The 25,230-nt window shown below is 44.1% G+C and overlaps 1 protein-coding gene across 3 annotated transcripts in view; it reads right to left on the bottom strand.

Annotated features, from left to right (window-relative positions):
- LOC138497955 (serine/threonine-protein phosphatase 6 regulatory ankyrin repeat subunit B-like) overlaps positions 1 to 25,230 on the bottom strand; it is a 759,106-nt gene that overhangs the window by 413,057 nt on the left and 320,819 nt on the right. For all 3 annotated transcript variants that reach the window (XM_069621713.1, XM_069621714.1, XM_069621712.1), the window contains exons 8-10: positions 13,557 to 13,658; positions 6,987 to 7,085; positions 6,436 to 6,636 (exon numbers count right to left, since the gene is read on the bottom strand). In XM_069621713.1, coding sequence (XP_069477814.1) covers positions 6,436 to 6,636; positions 6,987 to 7,085; positions 13,557 to 13,658 — 402 coding nt within the window. The remainder of the gene's footprint in view (positions 1 to 6,435; positions 6,637 to 6,986; positions 7,086 to 13,556; positions 13,659 to 25,230) is intronic.

Genomic DNA, 25,230 nt, shown 5'->3' on the forward strand with positions numbered 1-25,230 from the left:
AGCCACTCAAATTATAAGCACTATTTCTGTCCTTCACCGACATCCTGTTAAAAATAAACATTGGCAAATCCAACAGTTTTGGCTAGTGTATATGTATAAGGCATTTGCCAAGCACTGCTATTAGGTGCCCGGGTACTCACACCATTTCGCACCTGCTATCATCAATAACCAGTTAATACCACTACGGCAGTGCCTGGCAAGTGCCTTTCCCATGCCTACACAACGGCCCAAACTCTTAGCATTGGCAATGTTTGTTTTGAATGGTACAGTATTTGGGTACATGATCTTCATATGTTTGAAAATAGCATCTGAATGTTTGAACCAGTGAGATTTGCAGACAGTAGTAGATGCTAAAAGGTAAAGGCGATAGCACCACCTCCTGAGCATCGCTGCGGACAACTGTGTAGCTTGTATAGGGGAAAGGGTAATAAGCCATTGATTTTTTCTATGAAAGATAATGGTGGTAGGCCGTGTTGTGATGTTACTTGATGCAGAACCATGAGATGGCATTGGAACACTGAGAGTGCATGGAATGTTTGACTATGAGCTTCGCTCCAGAGTTCCAATGCTGTCAGTTGAGCCTGGGTGATGGGACCCGGTGGTCTTTCTCTTATAACAGCTTAAGTAACTTATAATAAAGAACTTTCAAGTAACCTTAAGAAGAGTATGAAGTTACTATACAACAGGCCACCTTATCTAAATTACCAAAATCTGCAACTCTGAAAGGTGTTTTAAGGGAATGGGGCAGTCAAAGGCTGACAACAAATCCGGAATGATTAGCACAAAACAATGCCACTATTAACCTGCAGTCTTAGTTGTTCAGTAGTAGTCAGTAGTTCTGCCCTTTACCCAAATGGGAGGGACCGTAATTGAAATCTTTCAGAAATGTTTGTTTCTGTTAGGACACTGACTGTTCTAATAGTTTGCCAGGCAAATAGATATGCATCCAGCCATTGCTTAAAATACTGTGGGGTGTAAATTCAGTCACCGAGTGACAGAGACTGAGAGACCATGTAAGGGCCTATTGTGAGAATGAACATGGCTGATGTTGAAACCCATTGGAATATGCAGGCCAGATGAAACATTATTGGGCCCCTCTCAACTTCATCAAAATGGACAGGTGCTAAAGTGAAGGAAAATGTGCCTGAGAACTTAAAACTGCTGCATGTGCCCAATACATTGCAAGAGACAGTTGTGGCGGAAAATGCATTTTTCATAAAATATGAAAAGCTACCATTTCATATAAGGAGACAGGTAACAGCGTGTCACATTGACTTCAATGCAGCATAAGTCGGTGATCCAGAAATCTAAAGTGAAGCCAAGCAATTAGCATGTGTCACAAATAGAACACTTACTGTTCAACATTCAAAATGACATAATTTAAAAAGAGAGGCCTACTTGTTTTAGAAGTGAACACTAGGATCCCATGTTAACTGTGGCCTATGTTGAATAATACTGAAAGTGAGACGCATATCTTTTTAATTATTGTATTAAAGAAGGATTTCATTCCTGGACGGTAGGTCCTGATGCAATACAAAATGTTGCATGTTAAACACATCTTTTCAATTTAAAATGTTAGTCTGTTAGAATTATGTATGTAGCTTGTTTTCCCCACTGAACTGAAAGGTCTTTGCCTTTGAAACATTGACCTCAAGACCTTTGGCTGTGGCCTACCAGGAAAACAGGTCTGTTTCTGTCAAATGCTAAGAAATACAGCATTTCAGATCGAATGCATGGAGGGATTAGATAAGGGAAATCAAGGCATGACCTCTCTCCCCATAAACTGTGCATTCGCTTCAAACAGAGATCTTTGAAGACACTGAATGGCAGGTCTGGAATAACATGGAGCCAGGCAGATGTCCATGCCATGTGACTTGGAAGAAATGGAAACTCATCAAGGTTGAGCTAGATGTGGAACTCAGGGGCCCGTATTATGCATTGCCATTTGAGTAACATTGGACTTGTTTTCCTTACTAAAAGGAGAATTGTGTGTCCTAGTGAGCTCATCCAGGATTCATATTAAAGATCAAATGATGGCTGTCAGTTCTATGTAAATATTGACGATATGTAATAGATAGAATTTGAGCTCGGAAGAAAACCATGATCCTGGCCTTCTCATAATTCAGAGGAACTCGAAAGTTGGTGAACTGATAGAATGCAAAATTAATGCCTGGAATGAGAAGTGTCATATTTGTAACTTTTTCAGCTCAGGAACAAACCACTAAAAATAATAGCTTCTCCCAGGAAGGTTGTGCCGAAAAAAAAAATAGTATTCACAGATTCACCATAAAATGTAGAATTCAAAAATATATATGTTTATACAGTCATCTGAAAGGAGAAGATAGTTGCCATGATGTGACGTTCAAAGAAATTCAAACATGTAAAAATAAAAACGTGTAATTTAAATGATGCATTTCTCTCCTCCCGTCATCAACCATAATCCATACCTGCTAAACTTCTGGTACTATCGGTTGGCAGTGGCTGGATTAGTGGGAGGGGGGAAGAGAGATGTCCAATCCCTAGCGTGGTGATATTCATATGTGATATTATATATCACCCTGAAAAGTGATATATAATATCACTTTTCAATCTAAAGGGAGACAGAATGGCAAAAAGAGGAGCGCAGACTAACAACAACTGAGAGCTGACAAAAGGAAGGCTAACACCCAGGAGAGAAGATAGACAGGACACCCTGGGACACTTGCTGGGGACATTTGCTTGGAAACCTGGGAGCCCTATCTGAGAGAGGCCTAAAATCTGGTTGGTAGGATCTTGCTGTGAATTGAGGTCTGAGGTGTGAGCTGCCTACCAAAAGAGGGTCCTACAATCTGGCTGGCATTCTGAGCTAAGAACAGAGATCTCCCATGTAAGTAGATATATCCTAAAGCTATCAATTGTGTGTGGATCTACCTGCCTTAATCCCTTTCCATTAGTGGTGGGGGGGAAGCAAAATGGTGTAAACCCTGGCCATATTTGACTATAAATATCACTCAATGAATTCCCGCAGAGATAAACACCATATCTGTTTTAACCGGAAGTATAAGGGGGGAAGCTGTCTGTTTTAACCCATTACTTTTCGTTAGTGGCTGCCCTTCAATTAGTGGGAAGGGGGTAAAAGCATTATACCCTTAGCTTATTTAACTAAACATATAATTTAATGAATTCCCATCAGAGTGATTTCTTTGTCAAAATTCTAAATTGACAAAGATTATCCCAGTGCACAGTAAATGACTCTAGTCTTTAATGTACGTGGGTTAATAAGAAGGGCCAAACAAATTACTATGATTGTGTACACGTTTGTTAAAGAGTATTCAGGTTACTCACTGAAAGGCATATTAACACTATATCGCCAATGGTTTACACCAGTACTAGTGTATGGTTTAGAGGCCATTACTATTACCGATCTCTCATTTCTAGACAGGATTGAAGGTCTATTTTGGCACACCATTCTGGGGGTGCCACTTTCGTGCCCTATTCAATATATTAGGGTGGAACTTGGCCTGCGGTCTTTAGGATCCATTGTAAAGCAACAGCGTGGTTTACTTAATCTGAAAGCAGTGTGTCACCCAGAAAGTGAATTGTTACAAATCATCGGTACAAATGCTACTAAAATTGACATCTCTACACATAGTTGTAAATATATGACTAGCTGTAGTGAATATTTTCAAGAACTGCAGTGGGTGGCAAAAATGAATCAGTGCGGTTTCTTCCCTGCAATCAAAGAAAGCGTTTAAATCTAAAGCAAAGAGAATTGATTGGGAGATGAATTTTACTCGTATGTATGAATTGAAAAATGTTAAATATATTGAATGGATTGTTCATACATTTTATAAACCTCAAAGATATTTAATACGATGTCTAGACCCGTTGGTTCAGAATTTCAGACTATTAATGCGAACTAACCAACTCCCAGTGAAATCTACCTTTGGTCATCAATGGAAAATCATAGAAAAAGATAGAAATTGCTACATGTGCCAGAACGTCAATGAATTAGAAACTGTGAGGCATGTATTAACCTCCTGTCCTGAAAGACGAAATCATTATATGATGTATTATGGTCACTTTGTTCATAATATGGAATATATACAGTCAGAGGAATTCTGGACATGGTGCCTGAATGTGCAATCAGAGGCTGTACACATTGCTTTATATAGAGTATGGAAAACTATTCTGCCTAAAAATAATGAAAGTTTTTAACATAAATCTGGTATGGATATGTAATAATGCTCCAAGGGAATGTTCAGCATTTTTAAGTACTGTATGGTTAACTGAATTATAATATGAATGATCGAATGAATGAAAGAGTATTTATCTTTTCTGCTTTTTTTAGCAATTGATTAATTTAAGATAATTTGTATGAATGTAAAAGTTGTAAAGTTTTATGAACTGAAAAACAACTTATTAAATAAATAAATAAACGTAATTGGGTAACGCTGCTGTTCATTTGAATGTGCTAGTGTCCCCAAAACAAAAATCCCAACACCCTGCATTCCATGTGAAACTAATTGTGCCGAACAAAGTTTCCCATTCATTCCAAATTCCCCAAACCTTGCATTTCATTTGAATGTGTGTTCCCCAAACGATTTTCCCATTGAGTTAATTTCCCAAACCTTGCCTTTCAAATAAAAAGCACAAACGGAATTCCCATTATATTCCCACTCCCTGTACCTTGCCTTCAAACAAAGGGGTCATATATAACCGATGCCTGGGTGTGGGGTTTGCTATGAGAGAAGAGCATTGTGATAACACAAGCCATCACTAAAGTTTCCACTCTGTTAATGTGCAAAGAAATCCTATGTGTGTTTTGACTTATAATTCAACTTGTGTTTGTTGTGGGAACTGAAAGTCTATTAAGGAGTACACGTCAGTCAATTGCTGCAAGTAATTTGCATTTGTGTTTTTTGTGTTGTGCCACAGAGTTGGTGGCTGGTGTTATTGTGATTTGTTTTTTATTCATTGTAGAAATAAGAATACATATCGACTATTATCTCTATACACCGGCCTGGTTTCTAGCTTATTGGTGATACAGAGGGTATCTGCTGAATGGTGTTATACAGGTTGGAGGCCTAACCAAATTTGAATCTGCTAAGCTCTCTGTTGTGTGACACCGTGATCAGGGGGAAAGGAACTCCCTGAGTTGAGAGTGATCGACCATTGAACTGTGACAATACATAGCATTGCCTAGCGCCCAAGATTTCTGGTGTGGAGGGCAACTGCATTAAAGCAGCAATGGCAAAATTGATATCACTTTAATATAACATGCATTAAAAATGCATTAATGAATGCACGATTAATATGCAACAAAAGTGTAAGAAAAGCTTACCAATGACAACTAATTAAACAAAAGCTTGACAACAGTTGATTAATTCATAATGAATTGGTAATTGTTGTGTAATATACAAATCACGACTTGTTCTGTGATCCACCAGTGGCAAAGCGTGAATCCCACTTAACTGTAACTACTGCAAATTGTTGAGACCCCTAAAGACCCGCTTTGCACTTTGTCTTTTAAATCTAGTAGTTTCCCTGATGTAGAATGCTTCATAGCCTGTAATTGCAGGCAGTGCACAGCTATGTGAATTACAGAGGGAAAGGGCATTGTTTGGTGTCCCAATAGTTTGGCCTCGATGCAACACTTTGAGATGGCTTCTTTAACATTCGCTTTAACATAGCATTAATAACCAGGCTAAAAAAATAGTCCCAGAACATCCCACCAGGCCAATACTTTTTGCCATTAGCACCCGTGCATAAAAAATACTGGTGCTGCTATGATGATAAATTGCAGGGGAAAAAAGAAAGACTTTCCTTGTTCATGTAATCTTCTCGGACACTGCATCTGGGTTGTTCCAGTCCTATTTCAGTCTTCAGTACAGAAACATAGTGAAGACTGAAAAAGGACACAATGCATCTGTGTGCAGCGAGGGATGAACAACATAGAGCTTTTAGTATAAATGTGAGGGGAGAGACAGGGAATTGGGAAGGAGTAATAAAGCGATGGGGAGCTACCAGCAGCTAGCATACTATTCAGCCTTAAACTGGGGAAAAACTCTGTTCCTTGCCAGCTGATTGACTACTGCAAACTATTCAAATCTCTGATAATCCCCCTCTCTAGGTGCAAATTCTGCATAAGAAAGGGTTATGCCAATAAACCTTCTATGTAGGTCCATTTCATGTAAATTTACTTAATAATTATTAATTGCAGAAATGTTGAATGACTGACTGGGTTTGGATTACAACAACTACCAGCAAGTAAATGTGCACATAAAGAATCAAATTAAGACAATTTAACAGCATCCGCAAAACATTCACATGATGATAGCCCTCTGGCACCCACATATCTGGGTGCCTGCAAGATCAGAGTCTATTTTGCCCTTTGGCACATTACCAGAAATCCACTGATCATCAAGTGCATCCTTTTAATATGCTGGATCTTACCTTTCCACCCTTGAGCTGCACCTGGGCACCAAAGCCCAGCAGGGTCTGCACCACCAGAGGCTTGCAGCACTGTGCTGCGATGTGCAGGGCGGTGTAGTGGTCCTTGGTACGAGCATCCACTTGAGCTCCTTTCTGCAACAGAGCCTTCACCACTGCACCGTGTCCTCTCTTCGCAGCCGCGTGCAAGCACACAGCACCGGACTGCCACCGCAAAAAAAAGAAAGCGCATCAGTATTATCGATTACCAAGGAAGATTGAATCGTTATGCAAAAATGAGTGAGACACCAATGCAGAGACATAACATTTACAATTTGAGTCAAGAACAGGGTACTGCAAACAGACTAAACCACCTGGATCAAGTCAAATATATGAAAGTCAATATTGCATTAATCTCAAACCCCTAAGAAAGGAGATGCAGGTTTGTGTTTTGTCTCCCAGCAGTAGTGGCTCATTTTCATCCTTGCACTGTAATTGGGGACGATTAAGACGTGACTCCAGAGACCGGATGGAGATACAAGCCATCCTCAACTGACTTCCAAAATCTAGGTTACCTTGTTGGGCATGTGCAGTAGCACCCCTTTCTTCAGAAATGCCAGGGCGGTGTCTGGGTGTCCACATTGCGACGCTATGTGCATGAGGGTGCTCCCATCCTAGGGAAAAATATGGATCGAAAGAAATGAAAATAGGTAAGAACCACAAATCTTTCAAAAGCAGAGAATATCCTGTTAAACCCTTTAACCTGGAGAACCGCTGATGGTTTCAAGCGCAACATTATTCCATGTTGAGAGCAAATTGCTTCTTCTTTCTGAACATCCAGTGTTCTGATTTACCTTTCAAAAGTTGAGGGACTGTGTTCCAGATGAGACAAGCAAGATGCAGGAGTCAGTTACCAATCTCCATGTCTTCTTAAATGCAGGCATTGCCAAGACTTCACTGTATAGTCAAAGTAATCTTTCAGGGATGGGGTGGAACACTTTCATCTGGGATATCATAGAGGCTCCTGGCAGGTCCCAACAAATAGGTCTCGAATCAGGCTGACATCCAAGTGTATAGTTATTGTGTAAAAGGTCAGCAGTTTTTCCAACCTTGTACCACTCCTAATCAGATTCATTTGAAGTACTGCATTCCATATGTCTTCGGATACAATTTTGATTATAAATGAAAGGAACAGAAATAATAATGTAACCAACGTCTCTTGATCAATGCAATCGGGAGACATGGCTTGAATTATTATTGCCTTTGGTTTTAACTTAGAACCAAAATGTATCCTGAAATAGATCACGTTGAATGTGTTTGGGAGTCCGCCCTTGTGGAAGGCTGTGAAGCAGCACTGAATGGGTGAATAAACTTGTACCAACAGAACCTTAGGGAAAATACCCTAAAACAGTGAGCTAACTTCAACTAGACAACCACACACACACACACAAGAGCATCACACCATCCCTATCTCCATAACTATAAACCAAAATGGAAAACGTGCAGCTACTAGATCAGTAAAAGCGAGCAATCTCATACACATGACTACCCATTGAAATCCCAATAACAGTTGACACATAATCTCCACTCAGCCACCTTCACTACTATGAGTTCACAAAGGCCTTCAAAACTGAGGTTATAATATGATGTGATATGATGTGGCATTTATAACGCCCCTGTACACAAGTGTTTCTAGGTTGATACTGTGAGCAGGAAATTGCCCTTCCCATCATAATCAAAAACAGTGCTACCTGATAAAAAGACTTTGGCTCTCCTCTTCAACAGTTTCACCCCAAAAACACCTTCACAGAGAAGGGGTACACCAGGAAATGAATCACGTGATTATTATCACTGCTACCGCCATATCCTTCCCTCCACCCCCAGGGGAGTGTCCAAGACCTCCCCAGCAGGGGCTTTGGTAGGAGTAGGGGTAGGGAAAAGCATGTACCGTCACTGTGCATCAGAAAAGAGAGAAGGCAACAACCCCTGCAGTAGGTGGCTACTCTCTTTCATCTGCCCAGGAGGGGCTTACCAATTTAACATATATTTTATTGACAGTCCACTGCTCACACCATCCAGTAACCCTTCATATGTGTATTAAAAGACAAGTACCATTTATAACAAATCAATACACAATACATTTAAATAGAATCCCCACACTTAAATGTCTTGTTCAAAAACTTCTGACTAACTTCTTAGTGATGAACACTCAATGAATGCTTCTTAGAGTCTCATGTACAAAGTACATCTTTTAATTATGAGAAATAAGTAATAATTCAAAATTGCTACCATTATTAGTCACTAAACATAACACACTTAATATACAAAAAGTCATTAATGACTAGGCAGCTATCTTTGTCACTGCCTCTATATCTACTTAAGATCAATCAATCCTCTCAGGGGCATTCTCGCCACTTAAAAAGAAACTGCCTGCCTCGTCAGATCTCACTAGGCACTTCATAGAAATAGTTGCCCTCTGTGCCTCTCCTCTTTCCCAATGTAATATTAGAAAATGGGTAAAACATTCCTACTCATTGCGCCTTGGAAGGTAGGGAGATGAAATGGAGGAGGGAGCCTGGAATCCCGTTGACTAGGTAGTCCTTCACAATAAAAGAGCTCTGTTCAGAGAGCAAAAAGTATTTCTGAGATTGAAAAAGGCCCAATAATTCACTTACATGGCCGCCACATTACAGGCAGAATATGGAGGATGATTCCTCCCTCTCGTCTGCATTGGTTTGCTTTAAGTGGGCTTGCAAGCTTGCTTCAGGTCCTCAAGCCTTTCTTCTGCCTCTTGTCTTCTTACAGCCTGGTTTGAGAACAGCCTTTCTTCTCTTAAAACAAGTCCCCTTTTCTTGTGTCAAGTTTTACTCTCTGCCTCCCTGCTCAACCCAGCTTCAACCACTCAGCATTAAGAAGCCGAATGCTAGTGTAGTCACCTGTCATTGTCTACCATTGAGCATTAAGCAGCCTAAGGCTGATATGTTCATCTCTCACTGTAACCAGCATTAAAAGCGATATGCTGCTGAGGTCACCTGTCATTGTCATCAGAGCCCTTTGACTTAGTTTATGAATCATAGCAAGTGCTTTCATTCTGGTACTGTCTTTACTATATCAGGACATCTGGTATTCATTTCAGAAAGTCTCTAGTATGTCAGAGAGACATTGGCTCTCATTACGAGGTAGGCGGCCACGGAATGAACGGTGCCGGTAAGGGACCGGCACCGTTCATTCCGGGCCGCCCTATTACAAGGTCTGCAGCGGGTCCCACTCTGGAATGCCTGGTCAGACCAGGCGTCCTTAGCAGGACCCGCTAGCAGACCAGGATGCTAACAACGGGCCTGTCATTAATGGGCCCATTTTTAGCATCCTCCCCATTCCCATTGAGCCCTATCTGGGCTCAAATGGGAATGGGGGATGTACCGGGTCCGGGTCCCGAGAATGGGAATTACCGGGCTTGCCAAAGTCGCCATGCCCTGGTAATTCCCTATTCCTAGAATTTGGCCCTGGTACCCGGTATGGGGGTAGCAAATGCCGCTAAAAGCCCCATGGCTACCTCCATACTCATAATGAGGCCCATTGTTTACACTTTTGCTCTCACAGCCAGAGGGTTTGTTTATATTTAATCAGCCACAGTGTTCTTCGTCAATGACACTTGGTGCTCTTCCTGGAAAGTCCTAGAGAGTAGTGGGTGGCTTTGCCTATACATAAAAGACTATAGTGTTCCGGCCTCAGGGTCTCTGGTGCTTGTCCCAGTTTCTCGCACAGAACACTGATTTAATATCATTTTACCTTTGCTAAAGCAGATCTCGCATTCACTAAATGTGAAAGCCTTTGCTTTGAGGCTGGATGTATGGCTCTAAAATATGCCGCTTTAAGTATGGCTGACATGGCAAGACACAAAATTACATGTCAATCAGACACAAAAGAGCATCTTTTACCAACAACGCCCCACCCCAAAATACTCAGTATGACAACGTGAGTTGCCAGGATAAAACATGCACTTTTGAAATAGGGGATCAAACACCTTATCAAGCAACTCATTGATTGAACAAACATCTTCATGGTAGGTTTTAATTAATTATCATCACACTGAAGTGTTCCTTCTGGAGGATAACAACACACAACTGACTCACTGCTCTGGTACAAAACTGGAGCATGTAATGTTGTTATCTTCTTACTCCTAATGTCATGTATTAATTAAGGATGATTGATCTGATCATTTCCATATACTTTAACTCTGTGTTTTCAAAGATGGGTTTATTGAGCCTGAATAGTTTGAATGTAAGGTGAAATAGCCAAGCTTTCAGAGCACCTCAAGGCCAATATACACATACTGCATAGAACCAAAGTTTCTCCAAGGTCTTCCAATATCCCTCTCCGCAGAGTTGATGATATATTCCGTCAAAAACGGTTGTGGGCATCAGCAGCTGAGTACAGTAGTGGTTAGTACCATAGTGATTTCATGTTTCTTTTTTGTATAAATATTAGTGTACTCCCAACTCTACATTATAAGGTTATTTAAAGCCAAAAAGGGGTTCTATTACATATAGGTACTAGCAATACCACCCGGCGTTGCCCGGGTCTGTAGTTTACATGCACGTGGGGGTCTGCTATAGCCTTGTATAAGTTGTGTCTTAACTTCCTATTTTTGAAAAATCACAAAGGGGGTCATTCCGAGGTTGGAGGTAAGGAATTACCGGCACCGGTAAGGGTGCCGATGCCGGTAATCCCTTACCTCCGTATTCCGAGGTCCCTTTGCGGGTCCTTCCTTACCTCCTGCTTTTAGCAGGAGTAAAGTACGGGAGCCGCAAAGGTACTTCAGAGGTAATTACGGTACCGTAATTTACGGTGCCGTAATTACCTCCTTCCCCATTCCCATTGAGCCCTATGGGGCAGAAATGGGAATGGGGAAGGGCAAAAGGTGAATGGGGAATTACCGGTCCCTCCAACCCTGGAATGGACCAGTAATTACTCCATTCACTATGCCGGATTTGGGACGGTTTCGGAGGCAACCATGGAGCCAATTACTCCATGGTTAGCTCCAAACCCGGAATGAGGCCCAAAATCAGCATTCTCCCAAAATCGCCTATACTGACAGCACAGGGCCGGACCCTGCTCCACCTCTGAGAAGGGCAAATGGGTGGGGTTGGTCAAATTGCACTATCTCCGGTACTGCCCAGTGTGGTATGCCAACCTTGTGTCCTAACTTCCTATTTTTGGAAAAGTCACAAAATCGGAAATCAACCCAAATCGCATATACTGATAGCACAGAGGCAGACCCTGCCCTGTACGGGGTGAATGGGTGGGGTTGGTCCGATTTCACTATTGCCAGTACACCCCACACTGGTATGCTGACCTCGGGCCAACATTTCAGCCCAACAACTGTTGTGAGGCTGGGGTCAACAATCACAAAATCGGCAATCTCCCGAAATCACTTATACTAATAGCACAGTGCCAAATCCTGCCTTGTGCAGGGCGAATGAGTGGGGTTGGTCAGATTTCACTATTGCCAGTACACCTCAGATTGGTAAGACGACCTTAGGCCACCATTTCAGCCCACCAACTGTTAAGGGACTGTAGCCAATACCCAACATAGGAAAAGAAAAGGGTGGATGTGCTTTATTTGGTGATGTATTTTTTCGTATTTTTAAAGCGTTCACACAGCCCGCGGGCATCGAGACGGTGTTACAGGAATTCTTTTTTTAGTTGCCTAATTTTTTTATTTTTATTGTCTTAGTTGTATATTTATAACGCACTTAATAAATACCCAAAGGTTTCTAAGCTCAGACCCAGGGATCGAACCTGTGTTTTTTCATGTCGTCTTGCTTCCAAGGTGAACACGTTGCCGCAGAGCTACCCTCCCGGGACTTGTACTAATATCGGAATAGGTGTTCTCATTATGAAGAAGACAACACATGCCTTAGGATTGGTTACGCTTGCAGGATTGAGAAGACTTCACGTACAGATTTGGACTGTGAAGTGGCCAGAGAGTTACCACCTCCTTGTGCTTTTTCCCAGAATGGAGGATGGGTCTTCAAGAGCTTGAGCCCTCGCCTTTTCCTTTCCCTTCTTGTCAGTACATACCCACAGTCCTCCCAATGAAAGAATTCAATATTATCCTGTAGTTGCTATGTCGCAAAGAGATGACTAAAATAATCAAGAAGTCGTGATTCCACAATCAGTGAAAAATCATTGTACACTTTATTAATTGTACCTCTAGTATGTAAACATGTATCCGAAAACCTCAGGCAATCAGCATGCATCAATATCAGGTTTGGCAATTAGTGAGGTGCACCCCTTCACCTAAAGCACTTTGCTCCTAAATTCTCTGAGTCATGGAAAAAAGTGTATGTACGTGCAGCAAAATAATTAAATAGGAATCAGCATTGTTTAGTGAGATTAAATTAAAAGTAGTTTCCTCTTTTGTTAGTTTCAGAATCTATGGGCCTCATAACGAGTTTGGAGGTAGCCATGCCCTTAACAAGAGCATGGCTACCTCCAAACCCGGGTCCGGGTTCCCTGAATGGGGAAATCCCGGGCCATTCCGACTTTGAAGGGCCCGGTATTTCCCCATTCAAGGAACCCGAACCGTCCAACCCCATTCCCATTGAGCCCCAATAGGGCTTAATGGGAATGGGGAGCATGCTAACAATGGGCCCGTTAATGTCGGGCCCGTTGTTTGCATGCTGGGCCGCTCGCGGGACCCGCTAAGGACGTCTGGTGAAAGCAGGCGTCCTGTGCGGGTCCTGCGAGCGGACCTCGTAATGGGGCGGTAAGGGGCTAGCGGCTCTGCAACTTTACCAGCACCATTAAGCCCTTACCGCCCTCCTCGTAATGAGGCCCAATATCTAGACATATGTGGTTTCAGGCCAACCATTTCGGTTTGCAGGCATCATTAACCAAGGACGAGTATGCTCGTCCTTTCTGCATAGACTTGCATACTAGCCTGGCACTTAAGGGGACACATCTGAAACATGGCATCAAGACCAGAACAGGTCCTCAATGTGCCCCGTGACGTAAGCTGCAGGACATCCTGGCTAGTACCAAAACCACAACCCGGATTCATCGAATTGACGTACCTGTTTTTGATAATTAAAATGTTAGGAATACAGGAGATGGCTCATTTTGGTCGGGTTTTCACTTACCTTGGTCCGGGCTAAAACATTGGAGCGGAACTTCTCAGTTAAAAACTCCACAACATTTGTGTGACCTCTTTCAGCAGCGATGTGCAAAGGAGACCGGTCCAGCTGTAAAGCAAAAGTATAGAAGCATAAACGAGACATCTAATGTGCAACCATCTCTATTTATTTGAAAAAGCAAACGTCTTGCTTTGGAATCCCAAATGCTGTCCAAAGGGTATTATAGTGTGCATGTGTATTCAGGAGACTTCTTAAATAAATCCAAAAAAGGTAGCAGGCGCCCCTCTCTCGAAAAAACACAGCATGATAACCTGTTCAGTGGTTTTTAACCACTTTGAGAGTTCGCAGCCATCTGCTTTTTGCTCACTGTACCTTTGACAGATGGGAAATACCCATTTGCAGATCAGTCTTTGTCCCGCCCACATGGGCAGTCCAGCACCGAAATGCTATGGCAATTCCCCCTCTGAAAAAGAGTACCAACAGCAACCCCATACACGTGTTTCAGACTTGCTGGGCCTCATCAGTGAGGTAGAGCTGTGCCTCTCTGAGTATTTTATTTTGTATTCTTAAATAAATCTATCGTTGTTGTGGGCGATTATATTATGCAGTACTGTGAGTGCACGGCGAGTAGTTTCTAAGTTGTGTTCAAAGCATGTAAATTTCTTTCCACATAGTCAAATCATTGGTCAGTTCCTACCACGATGAATGGACCAATCAAAATGGGCCTCATTAAGGGTTTAGCTGTAACAGTAAAAAGTTGCTGCAGAGGAATCATTACCATTCCCGCCGTAGCATATTATTGGAGCTAATTTCAGTGGAGCTGACCCTTTGGAGGAATTACCAATGGAAGAAGTTACTGTAAATCCTCCAGAGGAATTTGTGCCATATGAATTAGCACCAACAAATAAAGCTGGTAATTCCACTGTATTACAAGTTGAAACACTGCTATGATAGCACCAAAAACAAGACGAAACTGCCCTACAGAGCAGTTCAATTACATCCACCAGAGAGGTGTGGATAACATAAACCAGGTGATCAAAATGAAGCCACTGGTGCACCCAGGTTTTTAGGGGCCAAATCTTGTCCAAACACACATTCACGTTGAATATGGTCCCTAGAAGATGTGAACTCTGACATCCACAGCCTGCTCTTGTTCACCTACATGCAGAGGCATGCAGTGCACTAGCAGCAAAGCATGTTGGCACAACAAAAGGACTGGAGACAGGTCATAAGTAGGTCCACCAATACCTTGTTTCCGACCTTCCCCTTGGGCACTGACTGATCACAAAATCATCGCCCTCTATTGACTGAACAGGGATACAATTGAAGACCTGCTGACCCTGATTCAGGCGGACCACCACGGCAGTGTGAACATCAGGACTGCAAGTCTGAACCCTGAAAAATTTGGCGGCCTCCGGCACATCTGTGCCATAGGCACATTTCAGCACATCAGTGGAATGGTGCATAGCATGCCCATTCCACATTTCTCAAAAGTGCTGGCCCAGGTGCTGGGTGCACTCATAAGACAGATGCCAAATCATTTTCCTGCCTAACACCCTGGATCAGGTGTATGTCACAAAGCCATGTTTTTGTGCAACAGCCCCCTTGCACGACCTGGTTCCAGCCTTGGACTGTATGCATGTGATATTAGTACCCACTCAGACACTGGAGCCAGTCTACTGCAAGAGAAAACACTGCCATTCGATGACATACAGATGACGTGTTGCCAATATGACCATGTGCACTGCTGTGTCTGATTCCCAGGTTCCATCAATGACATCTTAGAAATAGTCCACATTGATTTGTTTAAAGCACATTGAAAGCCTACCTCCATGCCTCCGAGTTTTCCTCTTAACCTACCCCTCCTCTGCCTTCAAGCTAACATTTTTCCCTCACCTCTAACCTGCCTCATATCCCCACTTTCTCTGCCTTCACTCCACTCTACTCAATTAGACTGATAATGTGTTATGTGATCTACTATTCTATGTCTTCCCAACATCCTCATTCCCAACAACCATGACCTCACACCACCCTTAGTCCCACCAACCATGACCTCCCACCAACTTCCTCCCTAACGCCCTTGTCCTCCTGTCACACCCATCCCAAAATGTCATTGCTCAGCAAGTACCTACTTGCATGACTTCTTGTCAAGAGGCAGCACTTGAGGTGTCGATTACCTGACATGAAACTGTGAACACTTTGTGTGCTGGTGATGCATTCATGTGGGTGACTAAGCGGCAAGCAGTTTATTCCTCCACTGAAAGTGCTGAAGTTTGGGATTATAGCCTGCTTCACTATCTCAGATGAGGTTGACTTTGACTCAGTCAACTCATGCACCCTCTATCCCACCACAGTGATGGCAGCTATATCATCCTTGATCTGTGGGGTGCATTTACAGGCCCTGAACAGAAATGAAAAGCTGCATAAAATTGCCATCAAAAACTGCTGTGCTGTGCATCCTTGGGACATGTGTGGCAAGCATTTGAACATTTTACCAAGAACGGCTTTGCGTTTGCGTTTCTTTCATCTGAATAACAAGAAGTTGTGCACTGCAATCAAAATGGCTGTGCTTTTCTTCCATGGCACATGTGTGGCAAGCATTCGAACATTTCACCAAGAATGGCTCTGCGTTTGCTTTTCTTGCATGTGAATAGCAAAATGTTATGCACTACATCCAAAAATGGCCTTGTCTTACTGTTAATTCACACGAGGGGCAAGGATTTCAAACATTAGATGTAAAACGGCTTGCACATGTGTGAAATAAAGAAAAAATACTTTTAAAAGCCACTGCGAAAGGATATCTTTGCTTGCACAGAAAATGTCTGTGAACTATATTGTGGGTGGGGTGTTCACTAGAGCCATGCACATTATGTTTTCCCCCAAAAGAATTCAATCACCTTGGAAGAGGCTCAGAATACCATAAAAACCTGTTTTTTTTAGGTCAGGCAGGAAAAACTCAATTGAAAGCCTTGCCTCCCACTGGAAGTCGCACCTATAAGTGAACTATTCCGCAATGACATGTGATGTGACTGAAAGCGTTATAATTCCCTGCTCTGCCAGACTTGAAGGCAGTACTAGCAGAGAGGACAAAGAAAGCAAGTGTGGCTAGAGCTTGACCAGGAAGTGTGAGTTCCTCCTGCACCCACTACCAAGGACAAACTAACAAACTTCAAAGGGTGTAATAAAAATCTCTGGGCACCGGAGAAGCCAGGGGAAGACAGTTGGCTGTGGGGGATGTAGCACCTCCCTCTCATATGTGACAGATCCTCCAAATTGACATTAAAGGATTGATTCTTTTTAGGCATTTTTCGCAGCACTCAGAATAAGAAGTAATTTTGTTTTCTGCTATTTTTCCAAGTGGTTTCCAGGCAGTTGTTTAGAGTATAAGTGCATGCTATTAGGACTTTGTGGACTGAAAGACTAGTTTCTGGCTGATTTAAAAAATGTGACAAGCATGAGATTTGACGGAAAGATGGAAAATGTGATTATGAACATGTTTAATCATTTACAGAGTTATAACTGTTATATATTTTATGAAAAGAACCATAATGCACCAAAGGGCCATGCTACCTCGCACCGAGTTGACGATCGGCTTACCTAATTCCCAATAACTAACTGAAACCGCATATCTATTTCTTATGGCGGTGGCTAGTATAACCATGAAGTTAGGAAACATAACTCAGTTTTGCTAAACAGTTGACTTGAGAAACAAAAAATTGTAATAAATGGTAAACAGACAGATGGTGCTCCCTCCTCTTGAACCAATGATGCCAGGGGCGGAGAGAAGAAGGGTAGATTGTCCTATCAGAGGATAGGGGTAATCATAGAATACTCCCCCTAGATTGTAAAGTGAATTATGTCATTTGGGCTATATAAGGGGGGACTGTACCAGGCAGAGACACACACACACACACACACACAGACACAGACCCACACACAAGAATCCGGGGAGAAAGGAGAAGGAGGAGGGAAAGGAGGCCGCTGAACCATACCAAGGCAGAGTGCAGAGACCAGACTGTCGTAAAGTCAAGCACTAATGAAGGAAAGCATAAAGTTGCTGCCGGAACAGGTATGGGTAAGCCATTAAGCAGATGTCATTTGTGTCCAGGTTGCAGATGTGCTTTGTGTGATAGCAGGACAGTTAGAAGCAAGAAGAGGCTTGCAGCAGGACTTCAAATCCCAGCAGCCTCCGGGCATATGACCACAGCCCCAGCTGCCCAGACGACTCTCTGGAACAAGCCAGGCACACGGGGCCTGCAAATGGCCCAGGCAACGCCCAAGCCCACGCCCAAGTCATCGCGCATGCGCGAAAGAGCTACCGCGCATGCGCAACCCGCGAACGCTTGTTCGCACTTGAGATTGCATCGGACAGGACGCATTCAGCAGAGCTCCGGCAAAACCTCTCGCGGGGCCCGTCCTCGCCGGAAAACACCTTCTTTGGCCCCGCGCTTCATAAGATAAGTGCCGCTCTAGTGTTAATGCTACAGATGTTTTCCGGAGCGTGTTTCTGACACGTTTTGAAATACTAACTTCTGGGAAGCGACCACGAGAGAATTGCGGAACGCTTCAACATACTAACTCCTAACTGCATGCTACGTTATGCTCGCCAGTTGCGGGCATTGTTTGGGTTGATTGGGAGAAAACAGGATCCACGCACCTCTAGGGAGCACGCACTAACAATTTTCTTTTTTGTGTCAGGAACGAAAACGCCTCGGTCCTTGCAGCCTACAGAACCCGCCCAAACCGCAAGGGAGCAAGACGCTTGGCGAAGCCAGAGCTAAGTGCCTATAAGTTATTTGCCTATGCATGAAAACTGTCTGTCTAGTTTGTGCACTGCGGGGCACTCGCTGGAGTGCTCGTTCCAATCCAGTATTTTCTCTGAACAACTTGAGACACCTTAGAGAACAGATAAGAACGTGAATAGAATACTGTTACATTATTGTCTCTAACCTGCAATTCAAATTCCACCTCTGTGCTGATTATAACGGAGTGTGGAGCTACAACAAAAGGGGGTAACGCATGCATGAATGTTGAATGCATGTTTTGACCTCAAAAAGGGTAACGCATGTATGAGGGAATGCATGTGATGTGGAAAATACCGTGAAGACTTCGGTACCTCTGCCTATTGTAACAGATTAGCCGAGGACAGAGCCAAGGAGCATGCCTTTCCTAGAAATCCCCAGCCTATCCATAACCGCTCCCTAAACCTCAACCTGGTGTACCTAACAACCCTCTACCCATCCAATCCAAGGACCCCAACCCTCTTTCCCCGTGGGGGTCGCGGTGACCTGCGTTTGCCTAATCCAGGCACCAAGACCACCAAGGGGAGGTAGGAGTTTGTGCTGCTTCTGCATGGAACGGAACTCGCCTTGACAGAAGCGCAAACCCACGTATTACTCATACGCACAAGTAGCACGAACTCAGAAACAAGAAATGGAGGACATAGCTCGTGTCTTAAACGAACTGCAGGCTGCACTAGAACTTACTAGGCAGGATTATGCTACATTGACCACTCGAGTGCAGGAGCTTACCGCTCAGGGTAGGCCACTCCCAGGGGGGCCCCCTCCAACCCCAGTGCAGGTTCAAGTAACTACTGAGCCACCTATGCCCTTGGCTGCCCCAGAAAGGTATGGGGGGGACCCACACAAATACTCGATATTCATGACACAATGCCAGCTGCACTTCCTCACAAAACCAACTATTTTCCGTACCGCGCAATCCCGGACAGCTTTTCTTATTTCTTATCTTACGGGAGATGCCGCAGCCTGGGCAACCCCGTTAGTGCAAAAAGATGATGCCGTTTTGTATGATTGGGGGGAGTTCCAAGAAAAATTTGGGAAAATATTCAATAGGAAAGCAGCCTCTTTGGTACGGGATCGGGAACTCCTCACTTTGCGACAAGGAAGCAAGGATCTGATTTCATATGTGACCACCTTCAATCGTCTGGTAGTGGAAGCCGAGTGGCCACACGAGAAGAGAATGGCCCTCTTCTATCAGGGACTTCGGGAGGAGCTAAAAGACATGATAGCACAAGTAGATCCCCAACCAACCACGTGTACAGCAATGATAGATCTGGCCTTACGCTTAGATCATCGTCAAAACGAAAGAAGGCAAGATAGAAGGAGATGGGAGAATAAACCAAACTCAGCTAGGCTGGACTATCAGAAAGGCCCGATCAGTTCCGGTAAGGCAGAAAGAACTCCAGAGTCAGAGCCCATGCAGATAGGGTCAATTAGAGGACCGATTTCCAGAGAAGAAAGGGAGAAGCGGCGGCGAGAAACGCTTTGCTTGTATTGTGGCAAAGCAGGACATTTCGTAAAAGAATGTGGAGTAAAACCAAATAAAATGTAATCGCAGGGAAGTTCCGGCACGCCTTCGGGAAACGCCAGTGCTCGCCAGTGAGTAGGGCAAATCTGTCGAGCCAAAACCATCACAACGCACCTAAGCACACATTGGGTAATGTAACTTACGGCAGTAAAATACACATTACCGTCACAGGGATTCTACAGACACGTCAAGCTGATCAGCCCGTCACGCTCATGGTGGATTCGGGAGCCACGGGCAATTTCGTGGATGCTGCTTATGTTCAAAAGATGGGCTTACCAGTACAACTTAGAGATATACAAGAAGCGGTCTGTTCAGTCGATGGATCTCCATTGAAGTCCGGGCCTGTGACGGAGCAAACGGAGGAGATGGTATTGGACATTCGAGGTCATAAGGAACTAATCAGATTTGATGTTATTGCGGCCCCCCAATTTGGATTCATCCTTGGTCTGCCTTGGCTCATGTTACACAATCCGGTTATTGACTGGAGTTGTGGCACGGTTCGCTTTTCCTCAGAATATTGCAATACGCATTGCACCAAGAACGTAAGACACGTGGTGCAAGTGTTGGGGGCCACAAAAGAAGATGACCGTAGCTTGTTAGGGGATTTGCCTCAAGAATATGAAGACTTCCGCGATGTTTTCAGCAAGGCAGCCGCCGAGACATTACCACCGCATAGATCCTTTTATTGTAGGATAGATTTGGAACCAGGAGCCACCCTACCATGCAGCCGGATATACGCCCTCACAGAGGCAGAAAACCAGCATCTTAAGGAGTACATAGACACCAACTTACGAATTGGTTTCAACCGCCATTCTACTTCACCAGTCTCCTCGTCATTATTCTTTGTCCCGAAGAAGACCGGAGACCTTAGGACGTGCATCGATTATAGGGCGATAAATCGGATCACGATTAAGAATCGATATCCACTCCCCCTTATACCAGTCTTATTGGACCAAGTATGTGGAGCGACAATCTACACAAAATTGGACCTACGCGGGGCCTCCCATCTGGTGCGGGTGCGTCAAGGAGATGAATGGAAGACCGCCTTTAGGACGAAGTTCGGACTCTACGAATATCAGGTCATGCCATTTGGTCTCTGTAACGCACCCGCCGCCTTTCAACACTTTCTGGATGAGGTTCTGCGAGGATTCCTGGATGTCTTCGTCGTGGTCTACATCGACGATATCCTGATTTACTCCCGTAACAAACAGGAACACATAGACCATGTTCAGTCTGTATTACAACGTTTGCGTGAGCACCATCTATACGCCAAATTGGAAAAATGTACTTTTCATTGTACTACGGTGGAGTTTCTCGGGTTCATTCTATCACCCGATGGAGTCAAGATGGATTCGCGTAAAGTACAAGCCATCCTGGATTGGCTGGCCCCACGAAACGTCAAAGAAGTGCAATCCGTGCTGGGTTTCGCAAACTTTTATCGAAGATTTATCCAGGGATTTGCGCAAAAAAGCTTAGCCATCACTCGACTGCTGAGAAAAGGAAAACCATTTGTGTGGGGGCCTGAGGCGGAACATAGTTTTCAACAACTGAATGAAGCATTTACTTCAGCGCCTGTTCTTCTTCATCCAGATCCCACGTTGCCTTTTTTGGTGGAAACAGACGCTTCTAGTTACGCATTGGGGGCTATATTGTCACAACGGGACCAGTCTGGACAATTACATCCGGTAGCCTACTATATGAGAAAACTCAATTCTGCAGAACAGAACTACACCATCGCTGACCGTGAACTACTTGCTATCAAAGCTGCCTTCGCGGAATGGAGACACTATTTGTTAGGGGCGAGGCACACAATAACCGTACTAACGGATCATCGTAACCTTCAGTTCTTAAAATCCGCACGTGCCCTTACCCCACGACAACTACGGTGGGCTATGTACTTCGCGGACTTTGATTTCGTGGTAACATACCGCCCAGGTCAAGAGAATAAGAAAGCTGACCTGTTATCCAGGTATCCAGAGCCACCAAGCTGCCCTAACACTGACGAGGAAGCAAAACCTATAGTGCCTTCAACTAAAATCATAGGAAGTACAACCAATACCTTATTGGAACAAATTGGTGATGCAATGACGGCACAGGAATTGCTCCAGTGGGAAGATCCAAAACAGGAGCGACGATTAAAAGAAGGGATACCGTATCAGGTTAAGGTCGTGTATCTACCAACTCAAACACTGCGAACCCAAGCACTCAAATGGTGCCATGATTCGCCATTAGCGGGACATCCAGGCATTAATAAAACTCAGGAGTTGATTCAACGACATTATTGGTGGCCGAACCTTCATAAGGAAGTTCGAGAATATGTAACACAATGCGAAGTGTGTGCTCGGAACAAGACAGACCACAAGAAACCCATGGGTCTGCTTAGACCCTTACCAACACCATGTCAGCCGTGGCATACCGTGTCACTGGACTTTATTGTGGAATTACCTCCGGACCGGAAATACACAACCATATTAGTTGTGATAGACTCATTCACTAAACTCGCTCACTTTGTTCCTTGTCAAGGCCTACCGACTGCGGGTGAATTTGCGGACTTATTCTTGCAGCACATAGTCCGATTGCATGGAGTACCACAACACATCATCTCAGATCGGGGGTCTCAGTTTACGTCCCAATTCTGGCGTCTCTTCTGTAAAAAGATCGGTATACAGTTACAGTTGTCCAGCAGTTACCATCCTGAAACGGACGGACAGACCGAGCGCTTGAATCAAACTCTCGAACAGTATCTTAGTTGTTTTACACATGGGGCAGAGGAAAGCTGGCTGGAAACCCTGTGGCTTGCAGAACTAGCATACAACAACTCACAACATACTGCCACTGGGTACTCACCGTTCTTCGCAACATATGGGTATAATCCACATGTGCGACCATCTACCGCAGTACTTCCAGATACTTTACCATCAGTGCAGACTAGAATAAACCTGTTAACAGAAACTTGGAAAAAGGCTCATCAAAATTTGATAAAAGCTAAAATCACGAACAAAATATATGCTGATAAAAAGCGTTGTGCCAACCCAGACTATCAAATAGGCGATAAGGTGTGGCTTTCAACCAAGCATTTACGTATATCAGGCCCTCAGAAGCTAAAACCACATTTTATTGGCCCGTTCTGTATCACACAAGTTATAAACCCAGTGGCCATGCAAATGTGTTTGCCTTCCCACATGAAGGTCCACCCTGTTTTTCATGTGGCTCTCTTGAAGCCTGCAGCCCCTCACATACGAATGCAAAGACCACCACCCATTGTAGTCGAGGGGTTTCCGGAATATGAGGTAAAGGCAATACTTAATTCACGAATACGGGGAGGCCAGTTATTTTACTTCATAGACTGGGTGGGTTTTGGCCCCGAAGATAGATCATGGGAACCCGCCTCTAATGTGCATGCTCCTCGGCTCATGCGCCTGTTCCATCGCAGCCACCCCTCTAAACCAGGCCCTTCGGTGGGGAGGGGGTGTACTGTCGTAAAGTCAAGCACTAATGAAGGAAAGCATAAAGTTGCTGCCGGAACAGGTATGGGTAAGCCATTAAGCAGATGTCATTTGTGTCCAGGTTGCAGATGTGCTTTGTGTGATAGCAGGACAGTTAGAAGCAAGAAGAGGCTTGCAGCAGGACTTCAAATCTCAGCAGCCTCCGGGCATAGGACCACAGCCCCAGCTGCCCAGACAACTCTCTGGAACAAGCCAGGCACACGGGACCTGCAAATGGCCCAGGCAACGCCCAAGCCCACGCCCAAGGCATCGTGCATGCGCGAAAGAGCTACCGCGCATGGGCAACCCGCGAATGCTTGTTCGCGCTTGAGATTACATCGGACAGGACGCATTCAGCCGAGCTCCGGCAAAACCTCTCGCGGAGCCCGTCCTCGCCGGAAAACACCTTCTTTGGCCCCGCGCTTCATAAGATAAGTGCCGCTCTAGTGTTAATGCTATGGATGTTTTCCGGAGCGTGTTTCTGACACGTTTTGAAATACTAACTTCTGGGAAGCGACCACGAGAGAACTGCGGAACGGTTCAACATACTAACTCCTAACTGCATGCTACGTTATGCTCGCCAGTTGCGGGCATTGATTGGGTTGATTGGGAGAAAACAGGATCCACACACCTCTAGGAAGCACGCACTAACAATTTTCTTTTTTGTGTCAGGAACGAAAACGCCTCGGTCCTTGCAGCCTACAGAACCCGCCCAAACCGCAAGGGAGCAAGACGCTTGGCGAAGCCAGAGCTAAGTGCCTATAAGTTATTTGCCTATGCATGAAAACTGTCTGTCTAGTTTGTGCACTGCGGGGCACTCGCTGGAGTGCTTGTTACGATCCAGTATTTTCTCTGAACAACTTGAGACACCTTAGAGAACAGATAAGAACGTGAATAGAATACTGTTACGTTATTGTCTCTAACCTGCAATTCAAATTCCACCTCTGTGCTGATTACAACGGAGTGTGGAGCTACAACACAAGGGGGTAACGCATGCATGAATGTTGAATGCATGTTTTGACCTCAAAAAGGGTAACGCATGTATGAGGGAATGCATGTGATGTGGAAAATACCGTGAAGACTTCGGTACCTCTGCCTATTGTAACAGATTAGCCGAGGACAGAGCCAAGGAGCATGCCTTTCCTAGAAATCCCCTGCCTATCCATAACCGCTCCCTAAACCTCAACCCGGTGTACCTAACAACCCTCTACCCATCCAATCCAAGGACCCCAACCCTCTTTCCCCATGGGGGTCGCGGTGACCTGCGTTTGCCTAATCCAGGCACCAAGACCACCAAGGGGAGGTAGGAGTTCGTGCTGCTTCTGCGTGGAACGGAACTCGCCTTGACACAGACCCCTTGCCTAGCTGTCCAGAGTGTCCTGAGATCCACTGGCTTTCCAGAATCCCAAACCAAGGCTTCCTTTGTGAGTAGCAGATAACCCCAGCCCTAAATTGCATAAGCATTTCCTTTTTGCAACATAACCCCATTGAAAATCCCATTGAAAGTCCAAAATTGCCAGTATAATTAATTCACCTTTCCATAGAAGAACCTGTATTAGCCTGTGTATTTAGCGTATACCTTTGATACATTTTTCAGTTGTCTATATAAGTCCTTATTATCATTTTGAAATAAATCAATTAATTCCCCCATTGAAATTCACGTTCAAAATTACTGCCATTCGAAATCAACAATCTTGTCGAGTGTTTTTATTAACTATAGTCCTTAAAGTATAGCCTCAACAGAATAAGTCTCTGTGTAACTGAAAATCAAATTTGCCTGTGTATTGTGTGCATTACCCCACAAACTTCTCATTTGCTCTGTCCTATTGAAAACCCCAAACCGTAGTCCCATTGAGAACAATCCCTTT

Source organism: Ambystoma mexicanum, chromosome 5q, assembly GCF_040938575.1.
Source record: "Ambystoma mexicanum isolate Mex_15411 chromosome 5q, UKY_AmexF1_1, whole genome shotgun sequence".
Taxonomy (NCBI): domain Eukaryota; kingdom Metazoa; phylum Chordata; class Amphibia; order Caudata; family Ambystomatidae; genus Ambystoma; species Ambystoma mexicanum.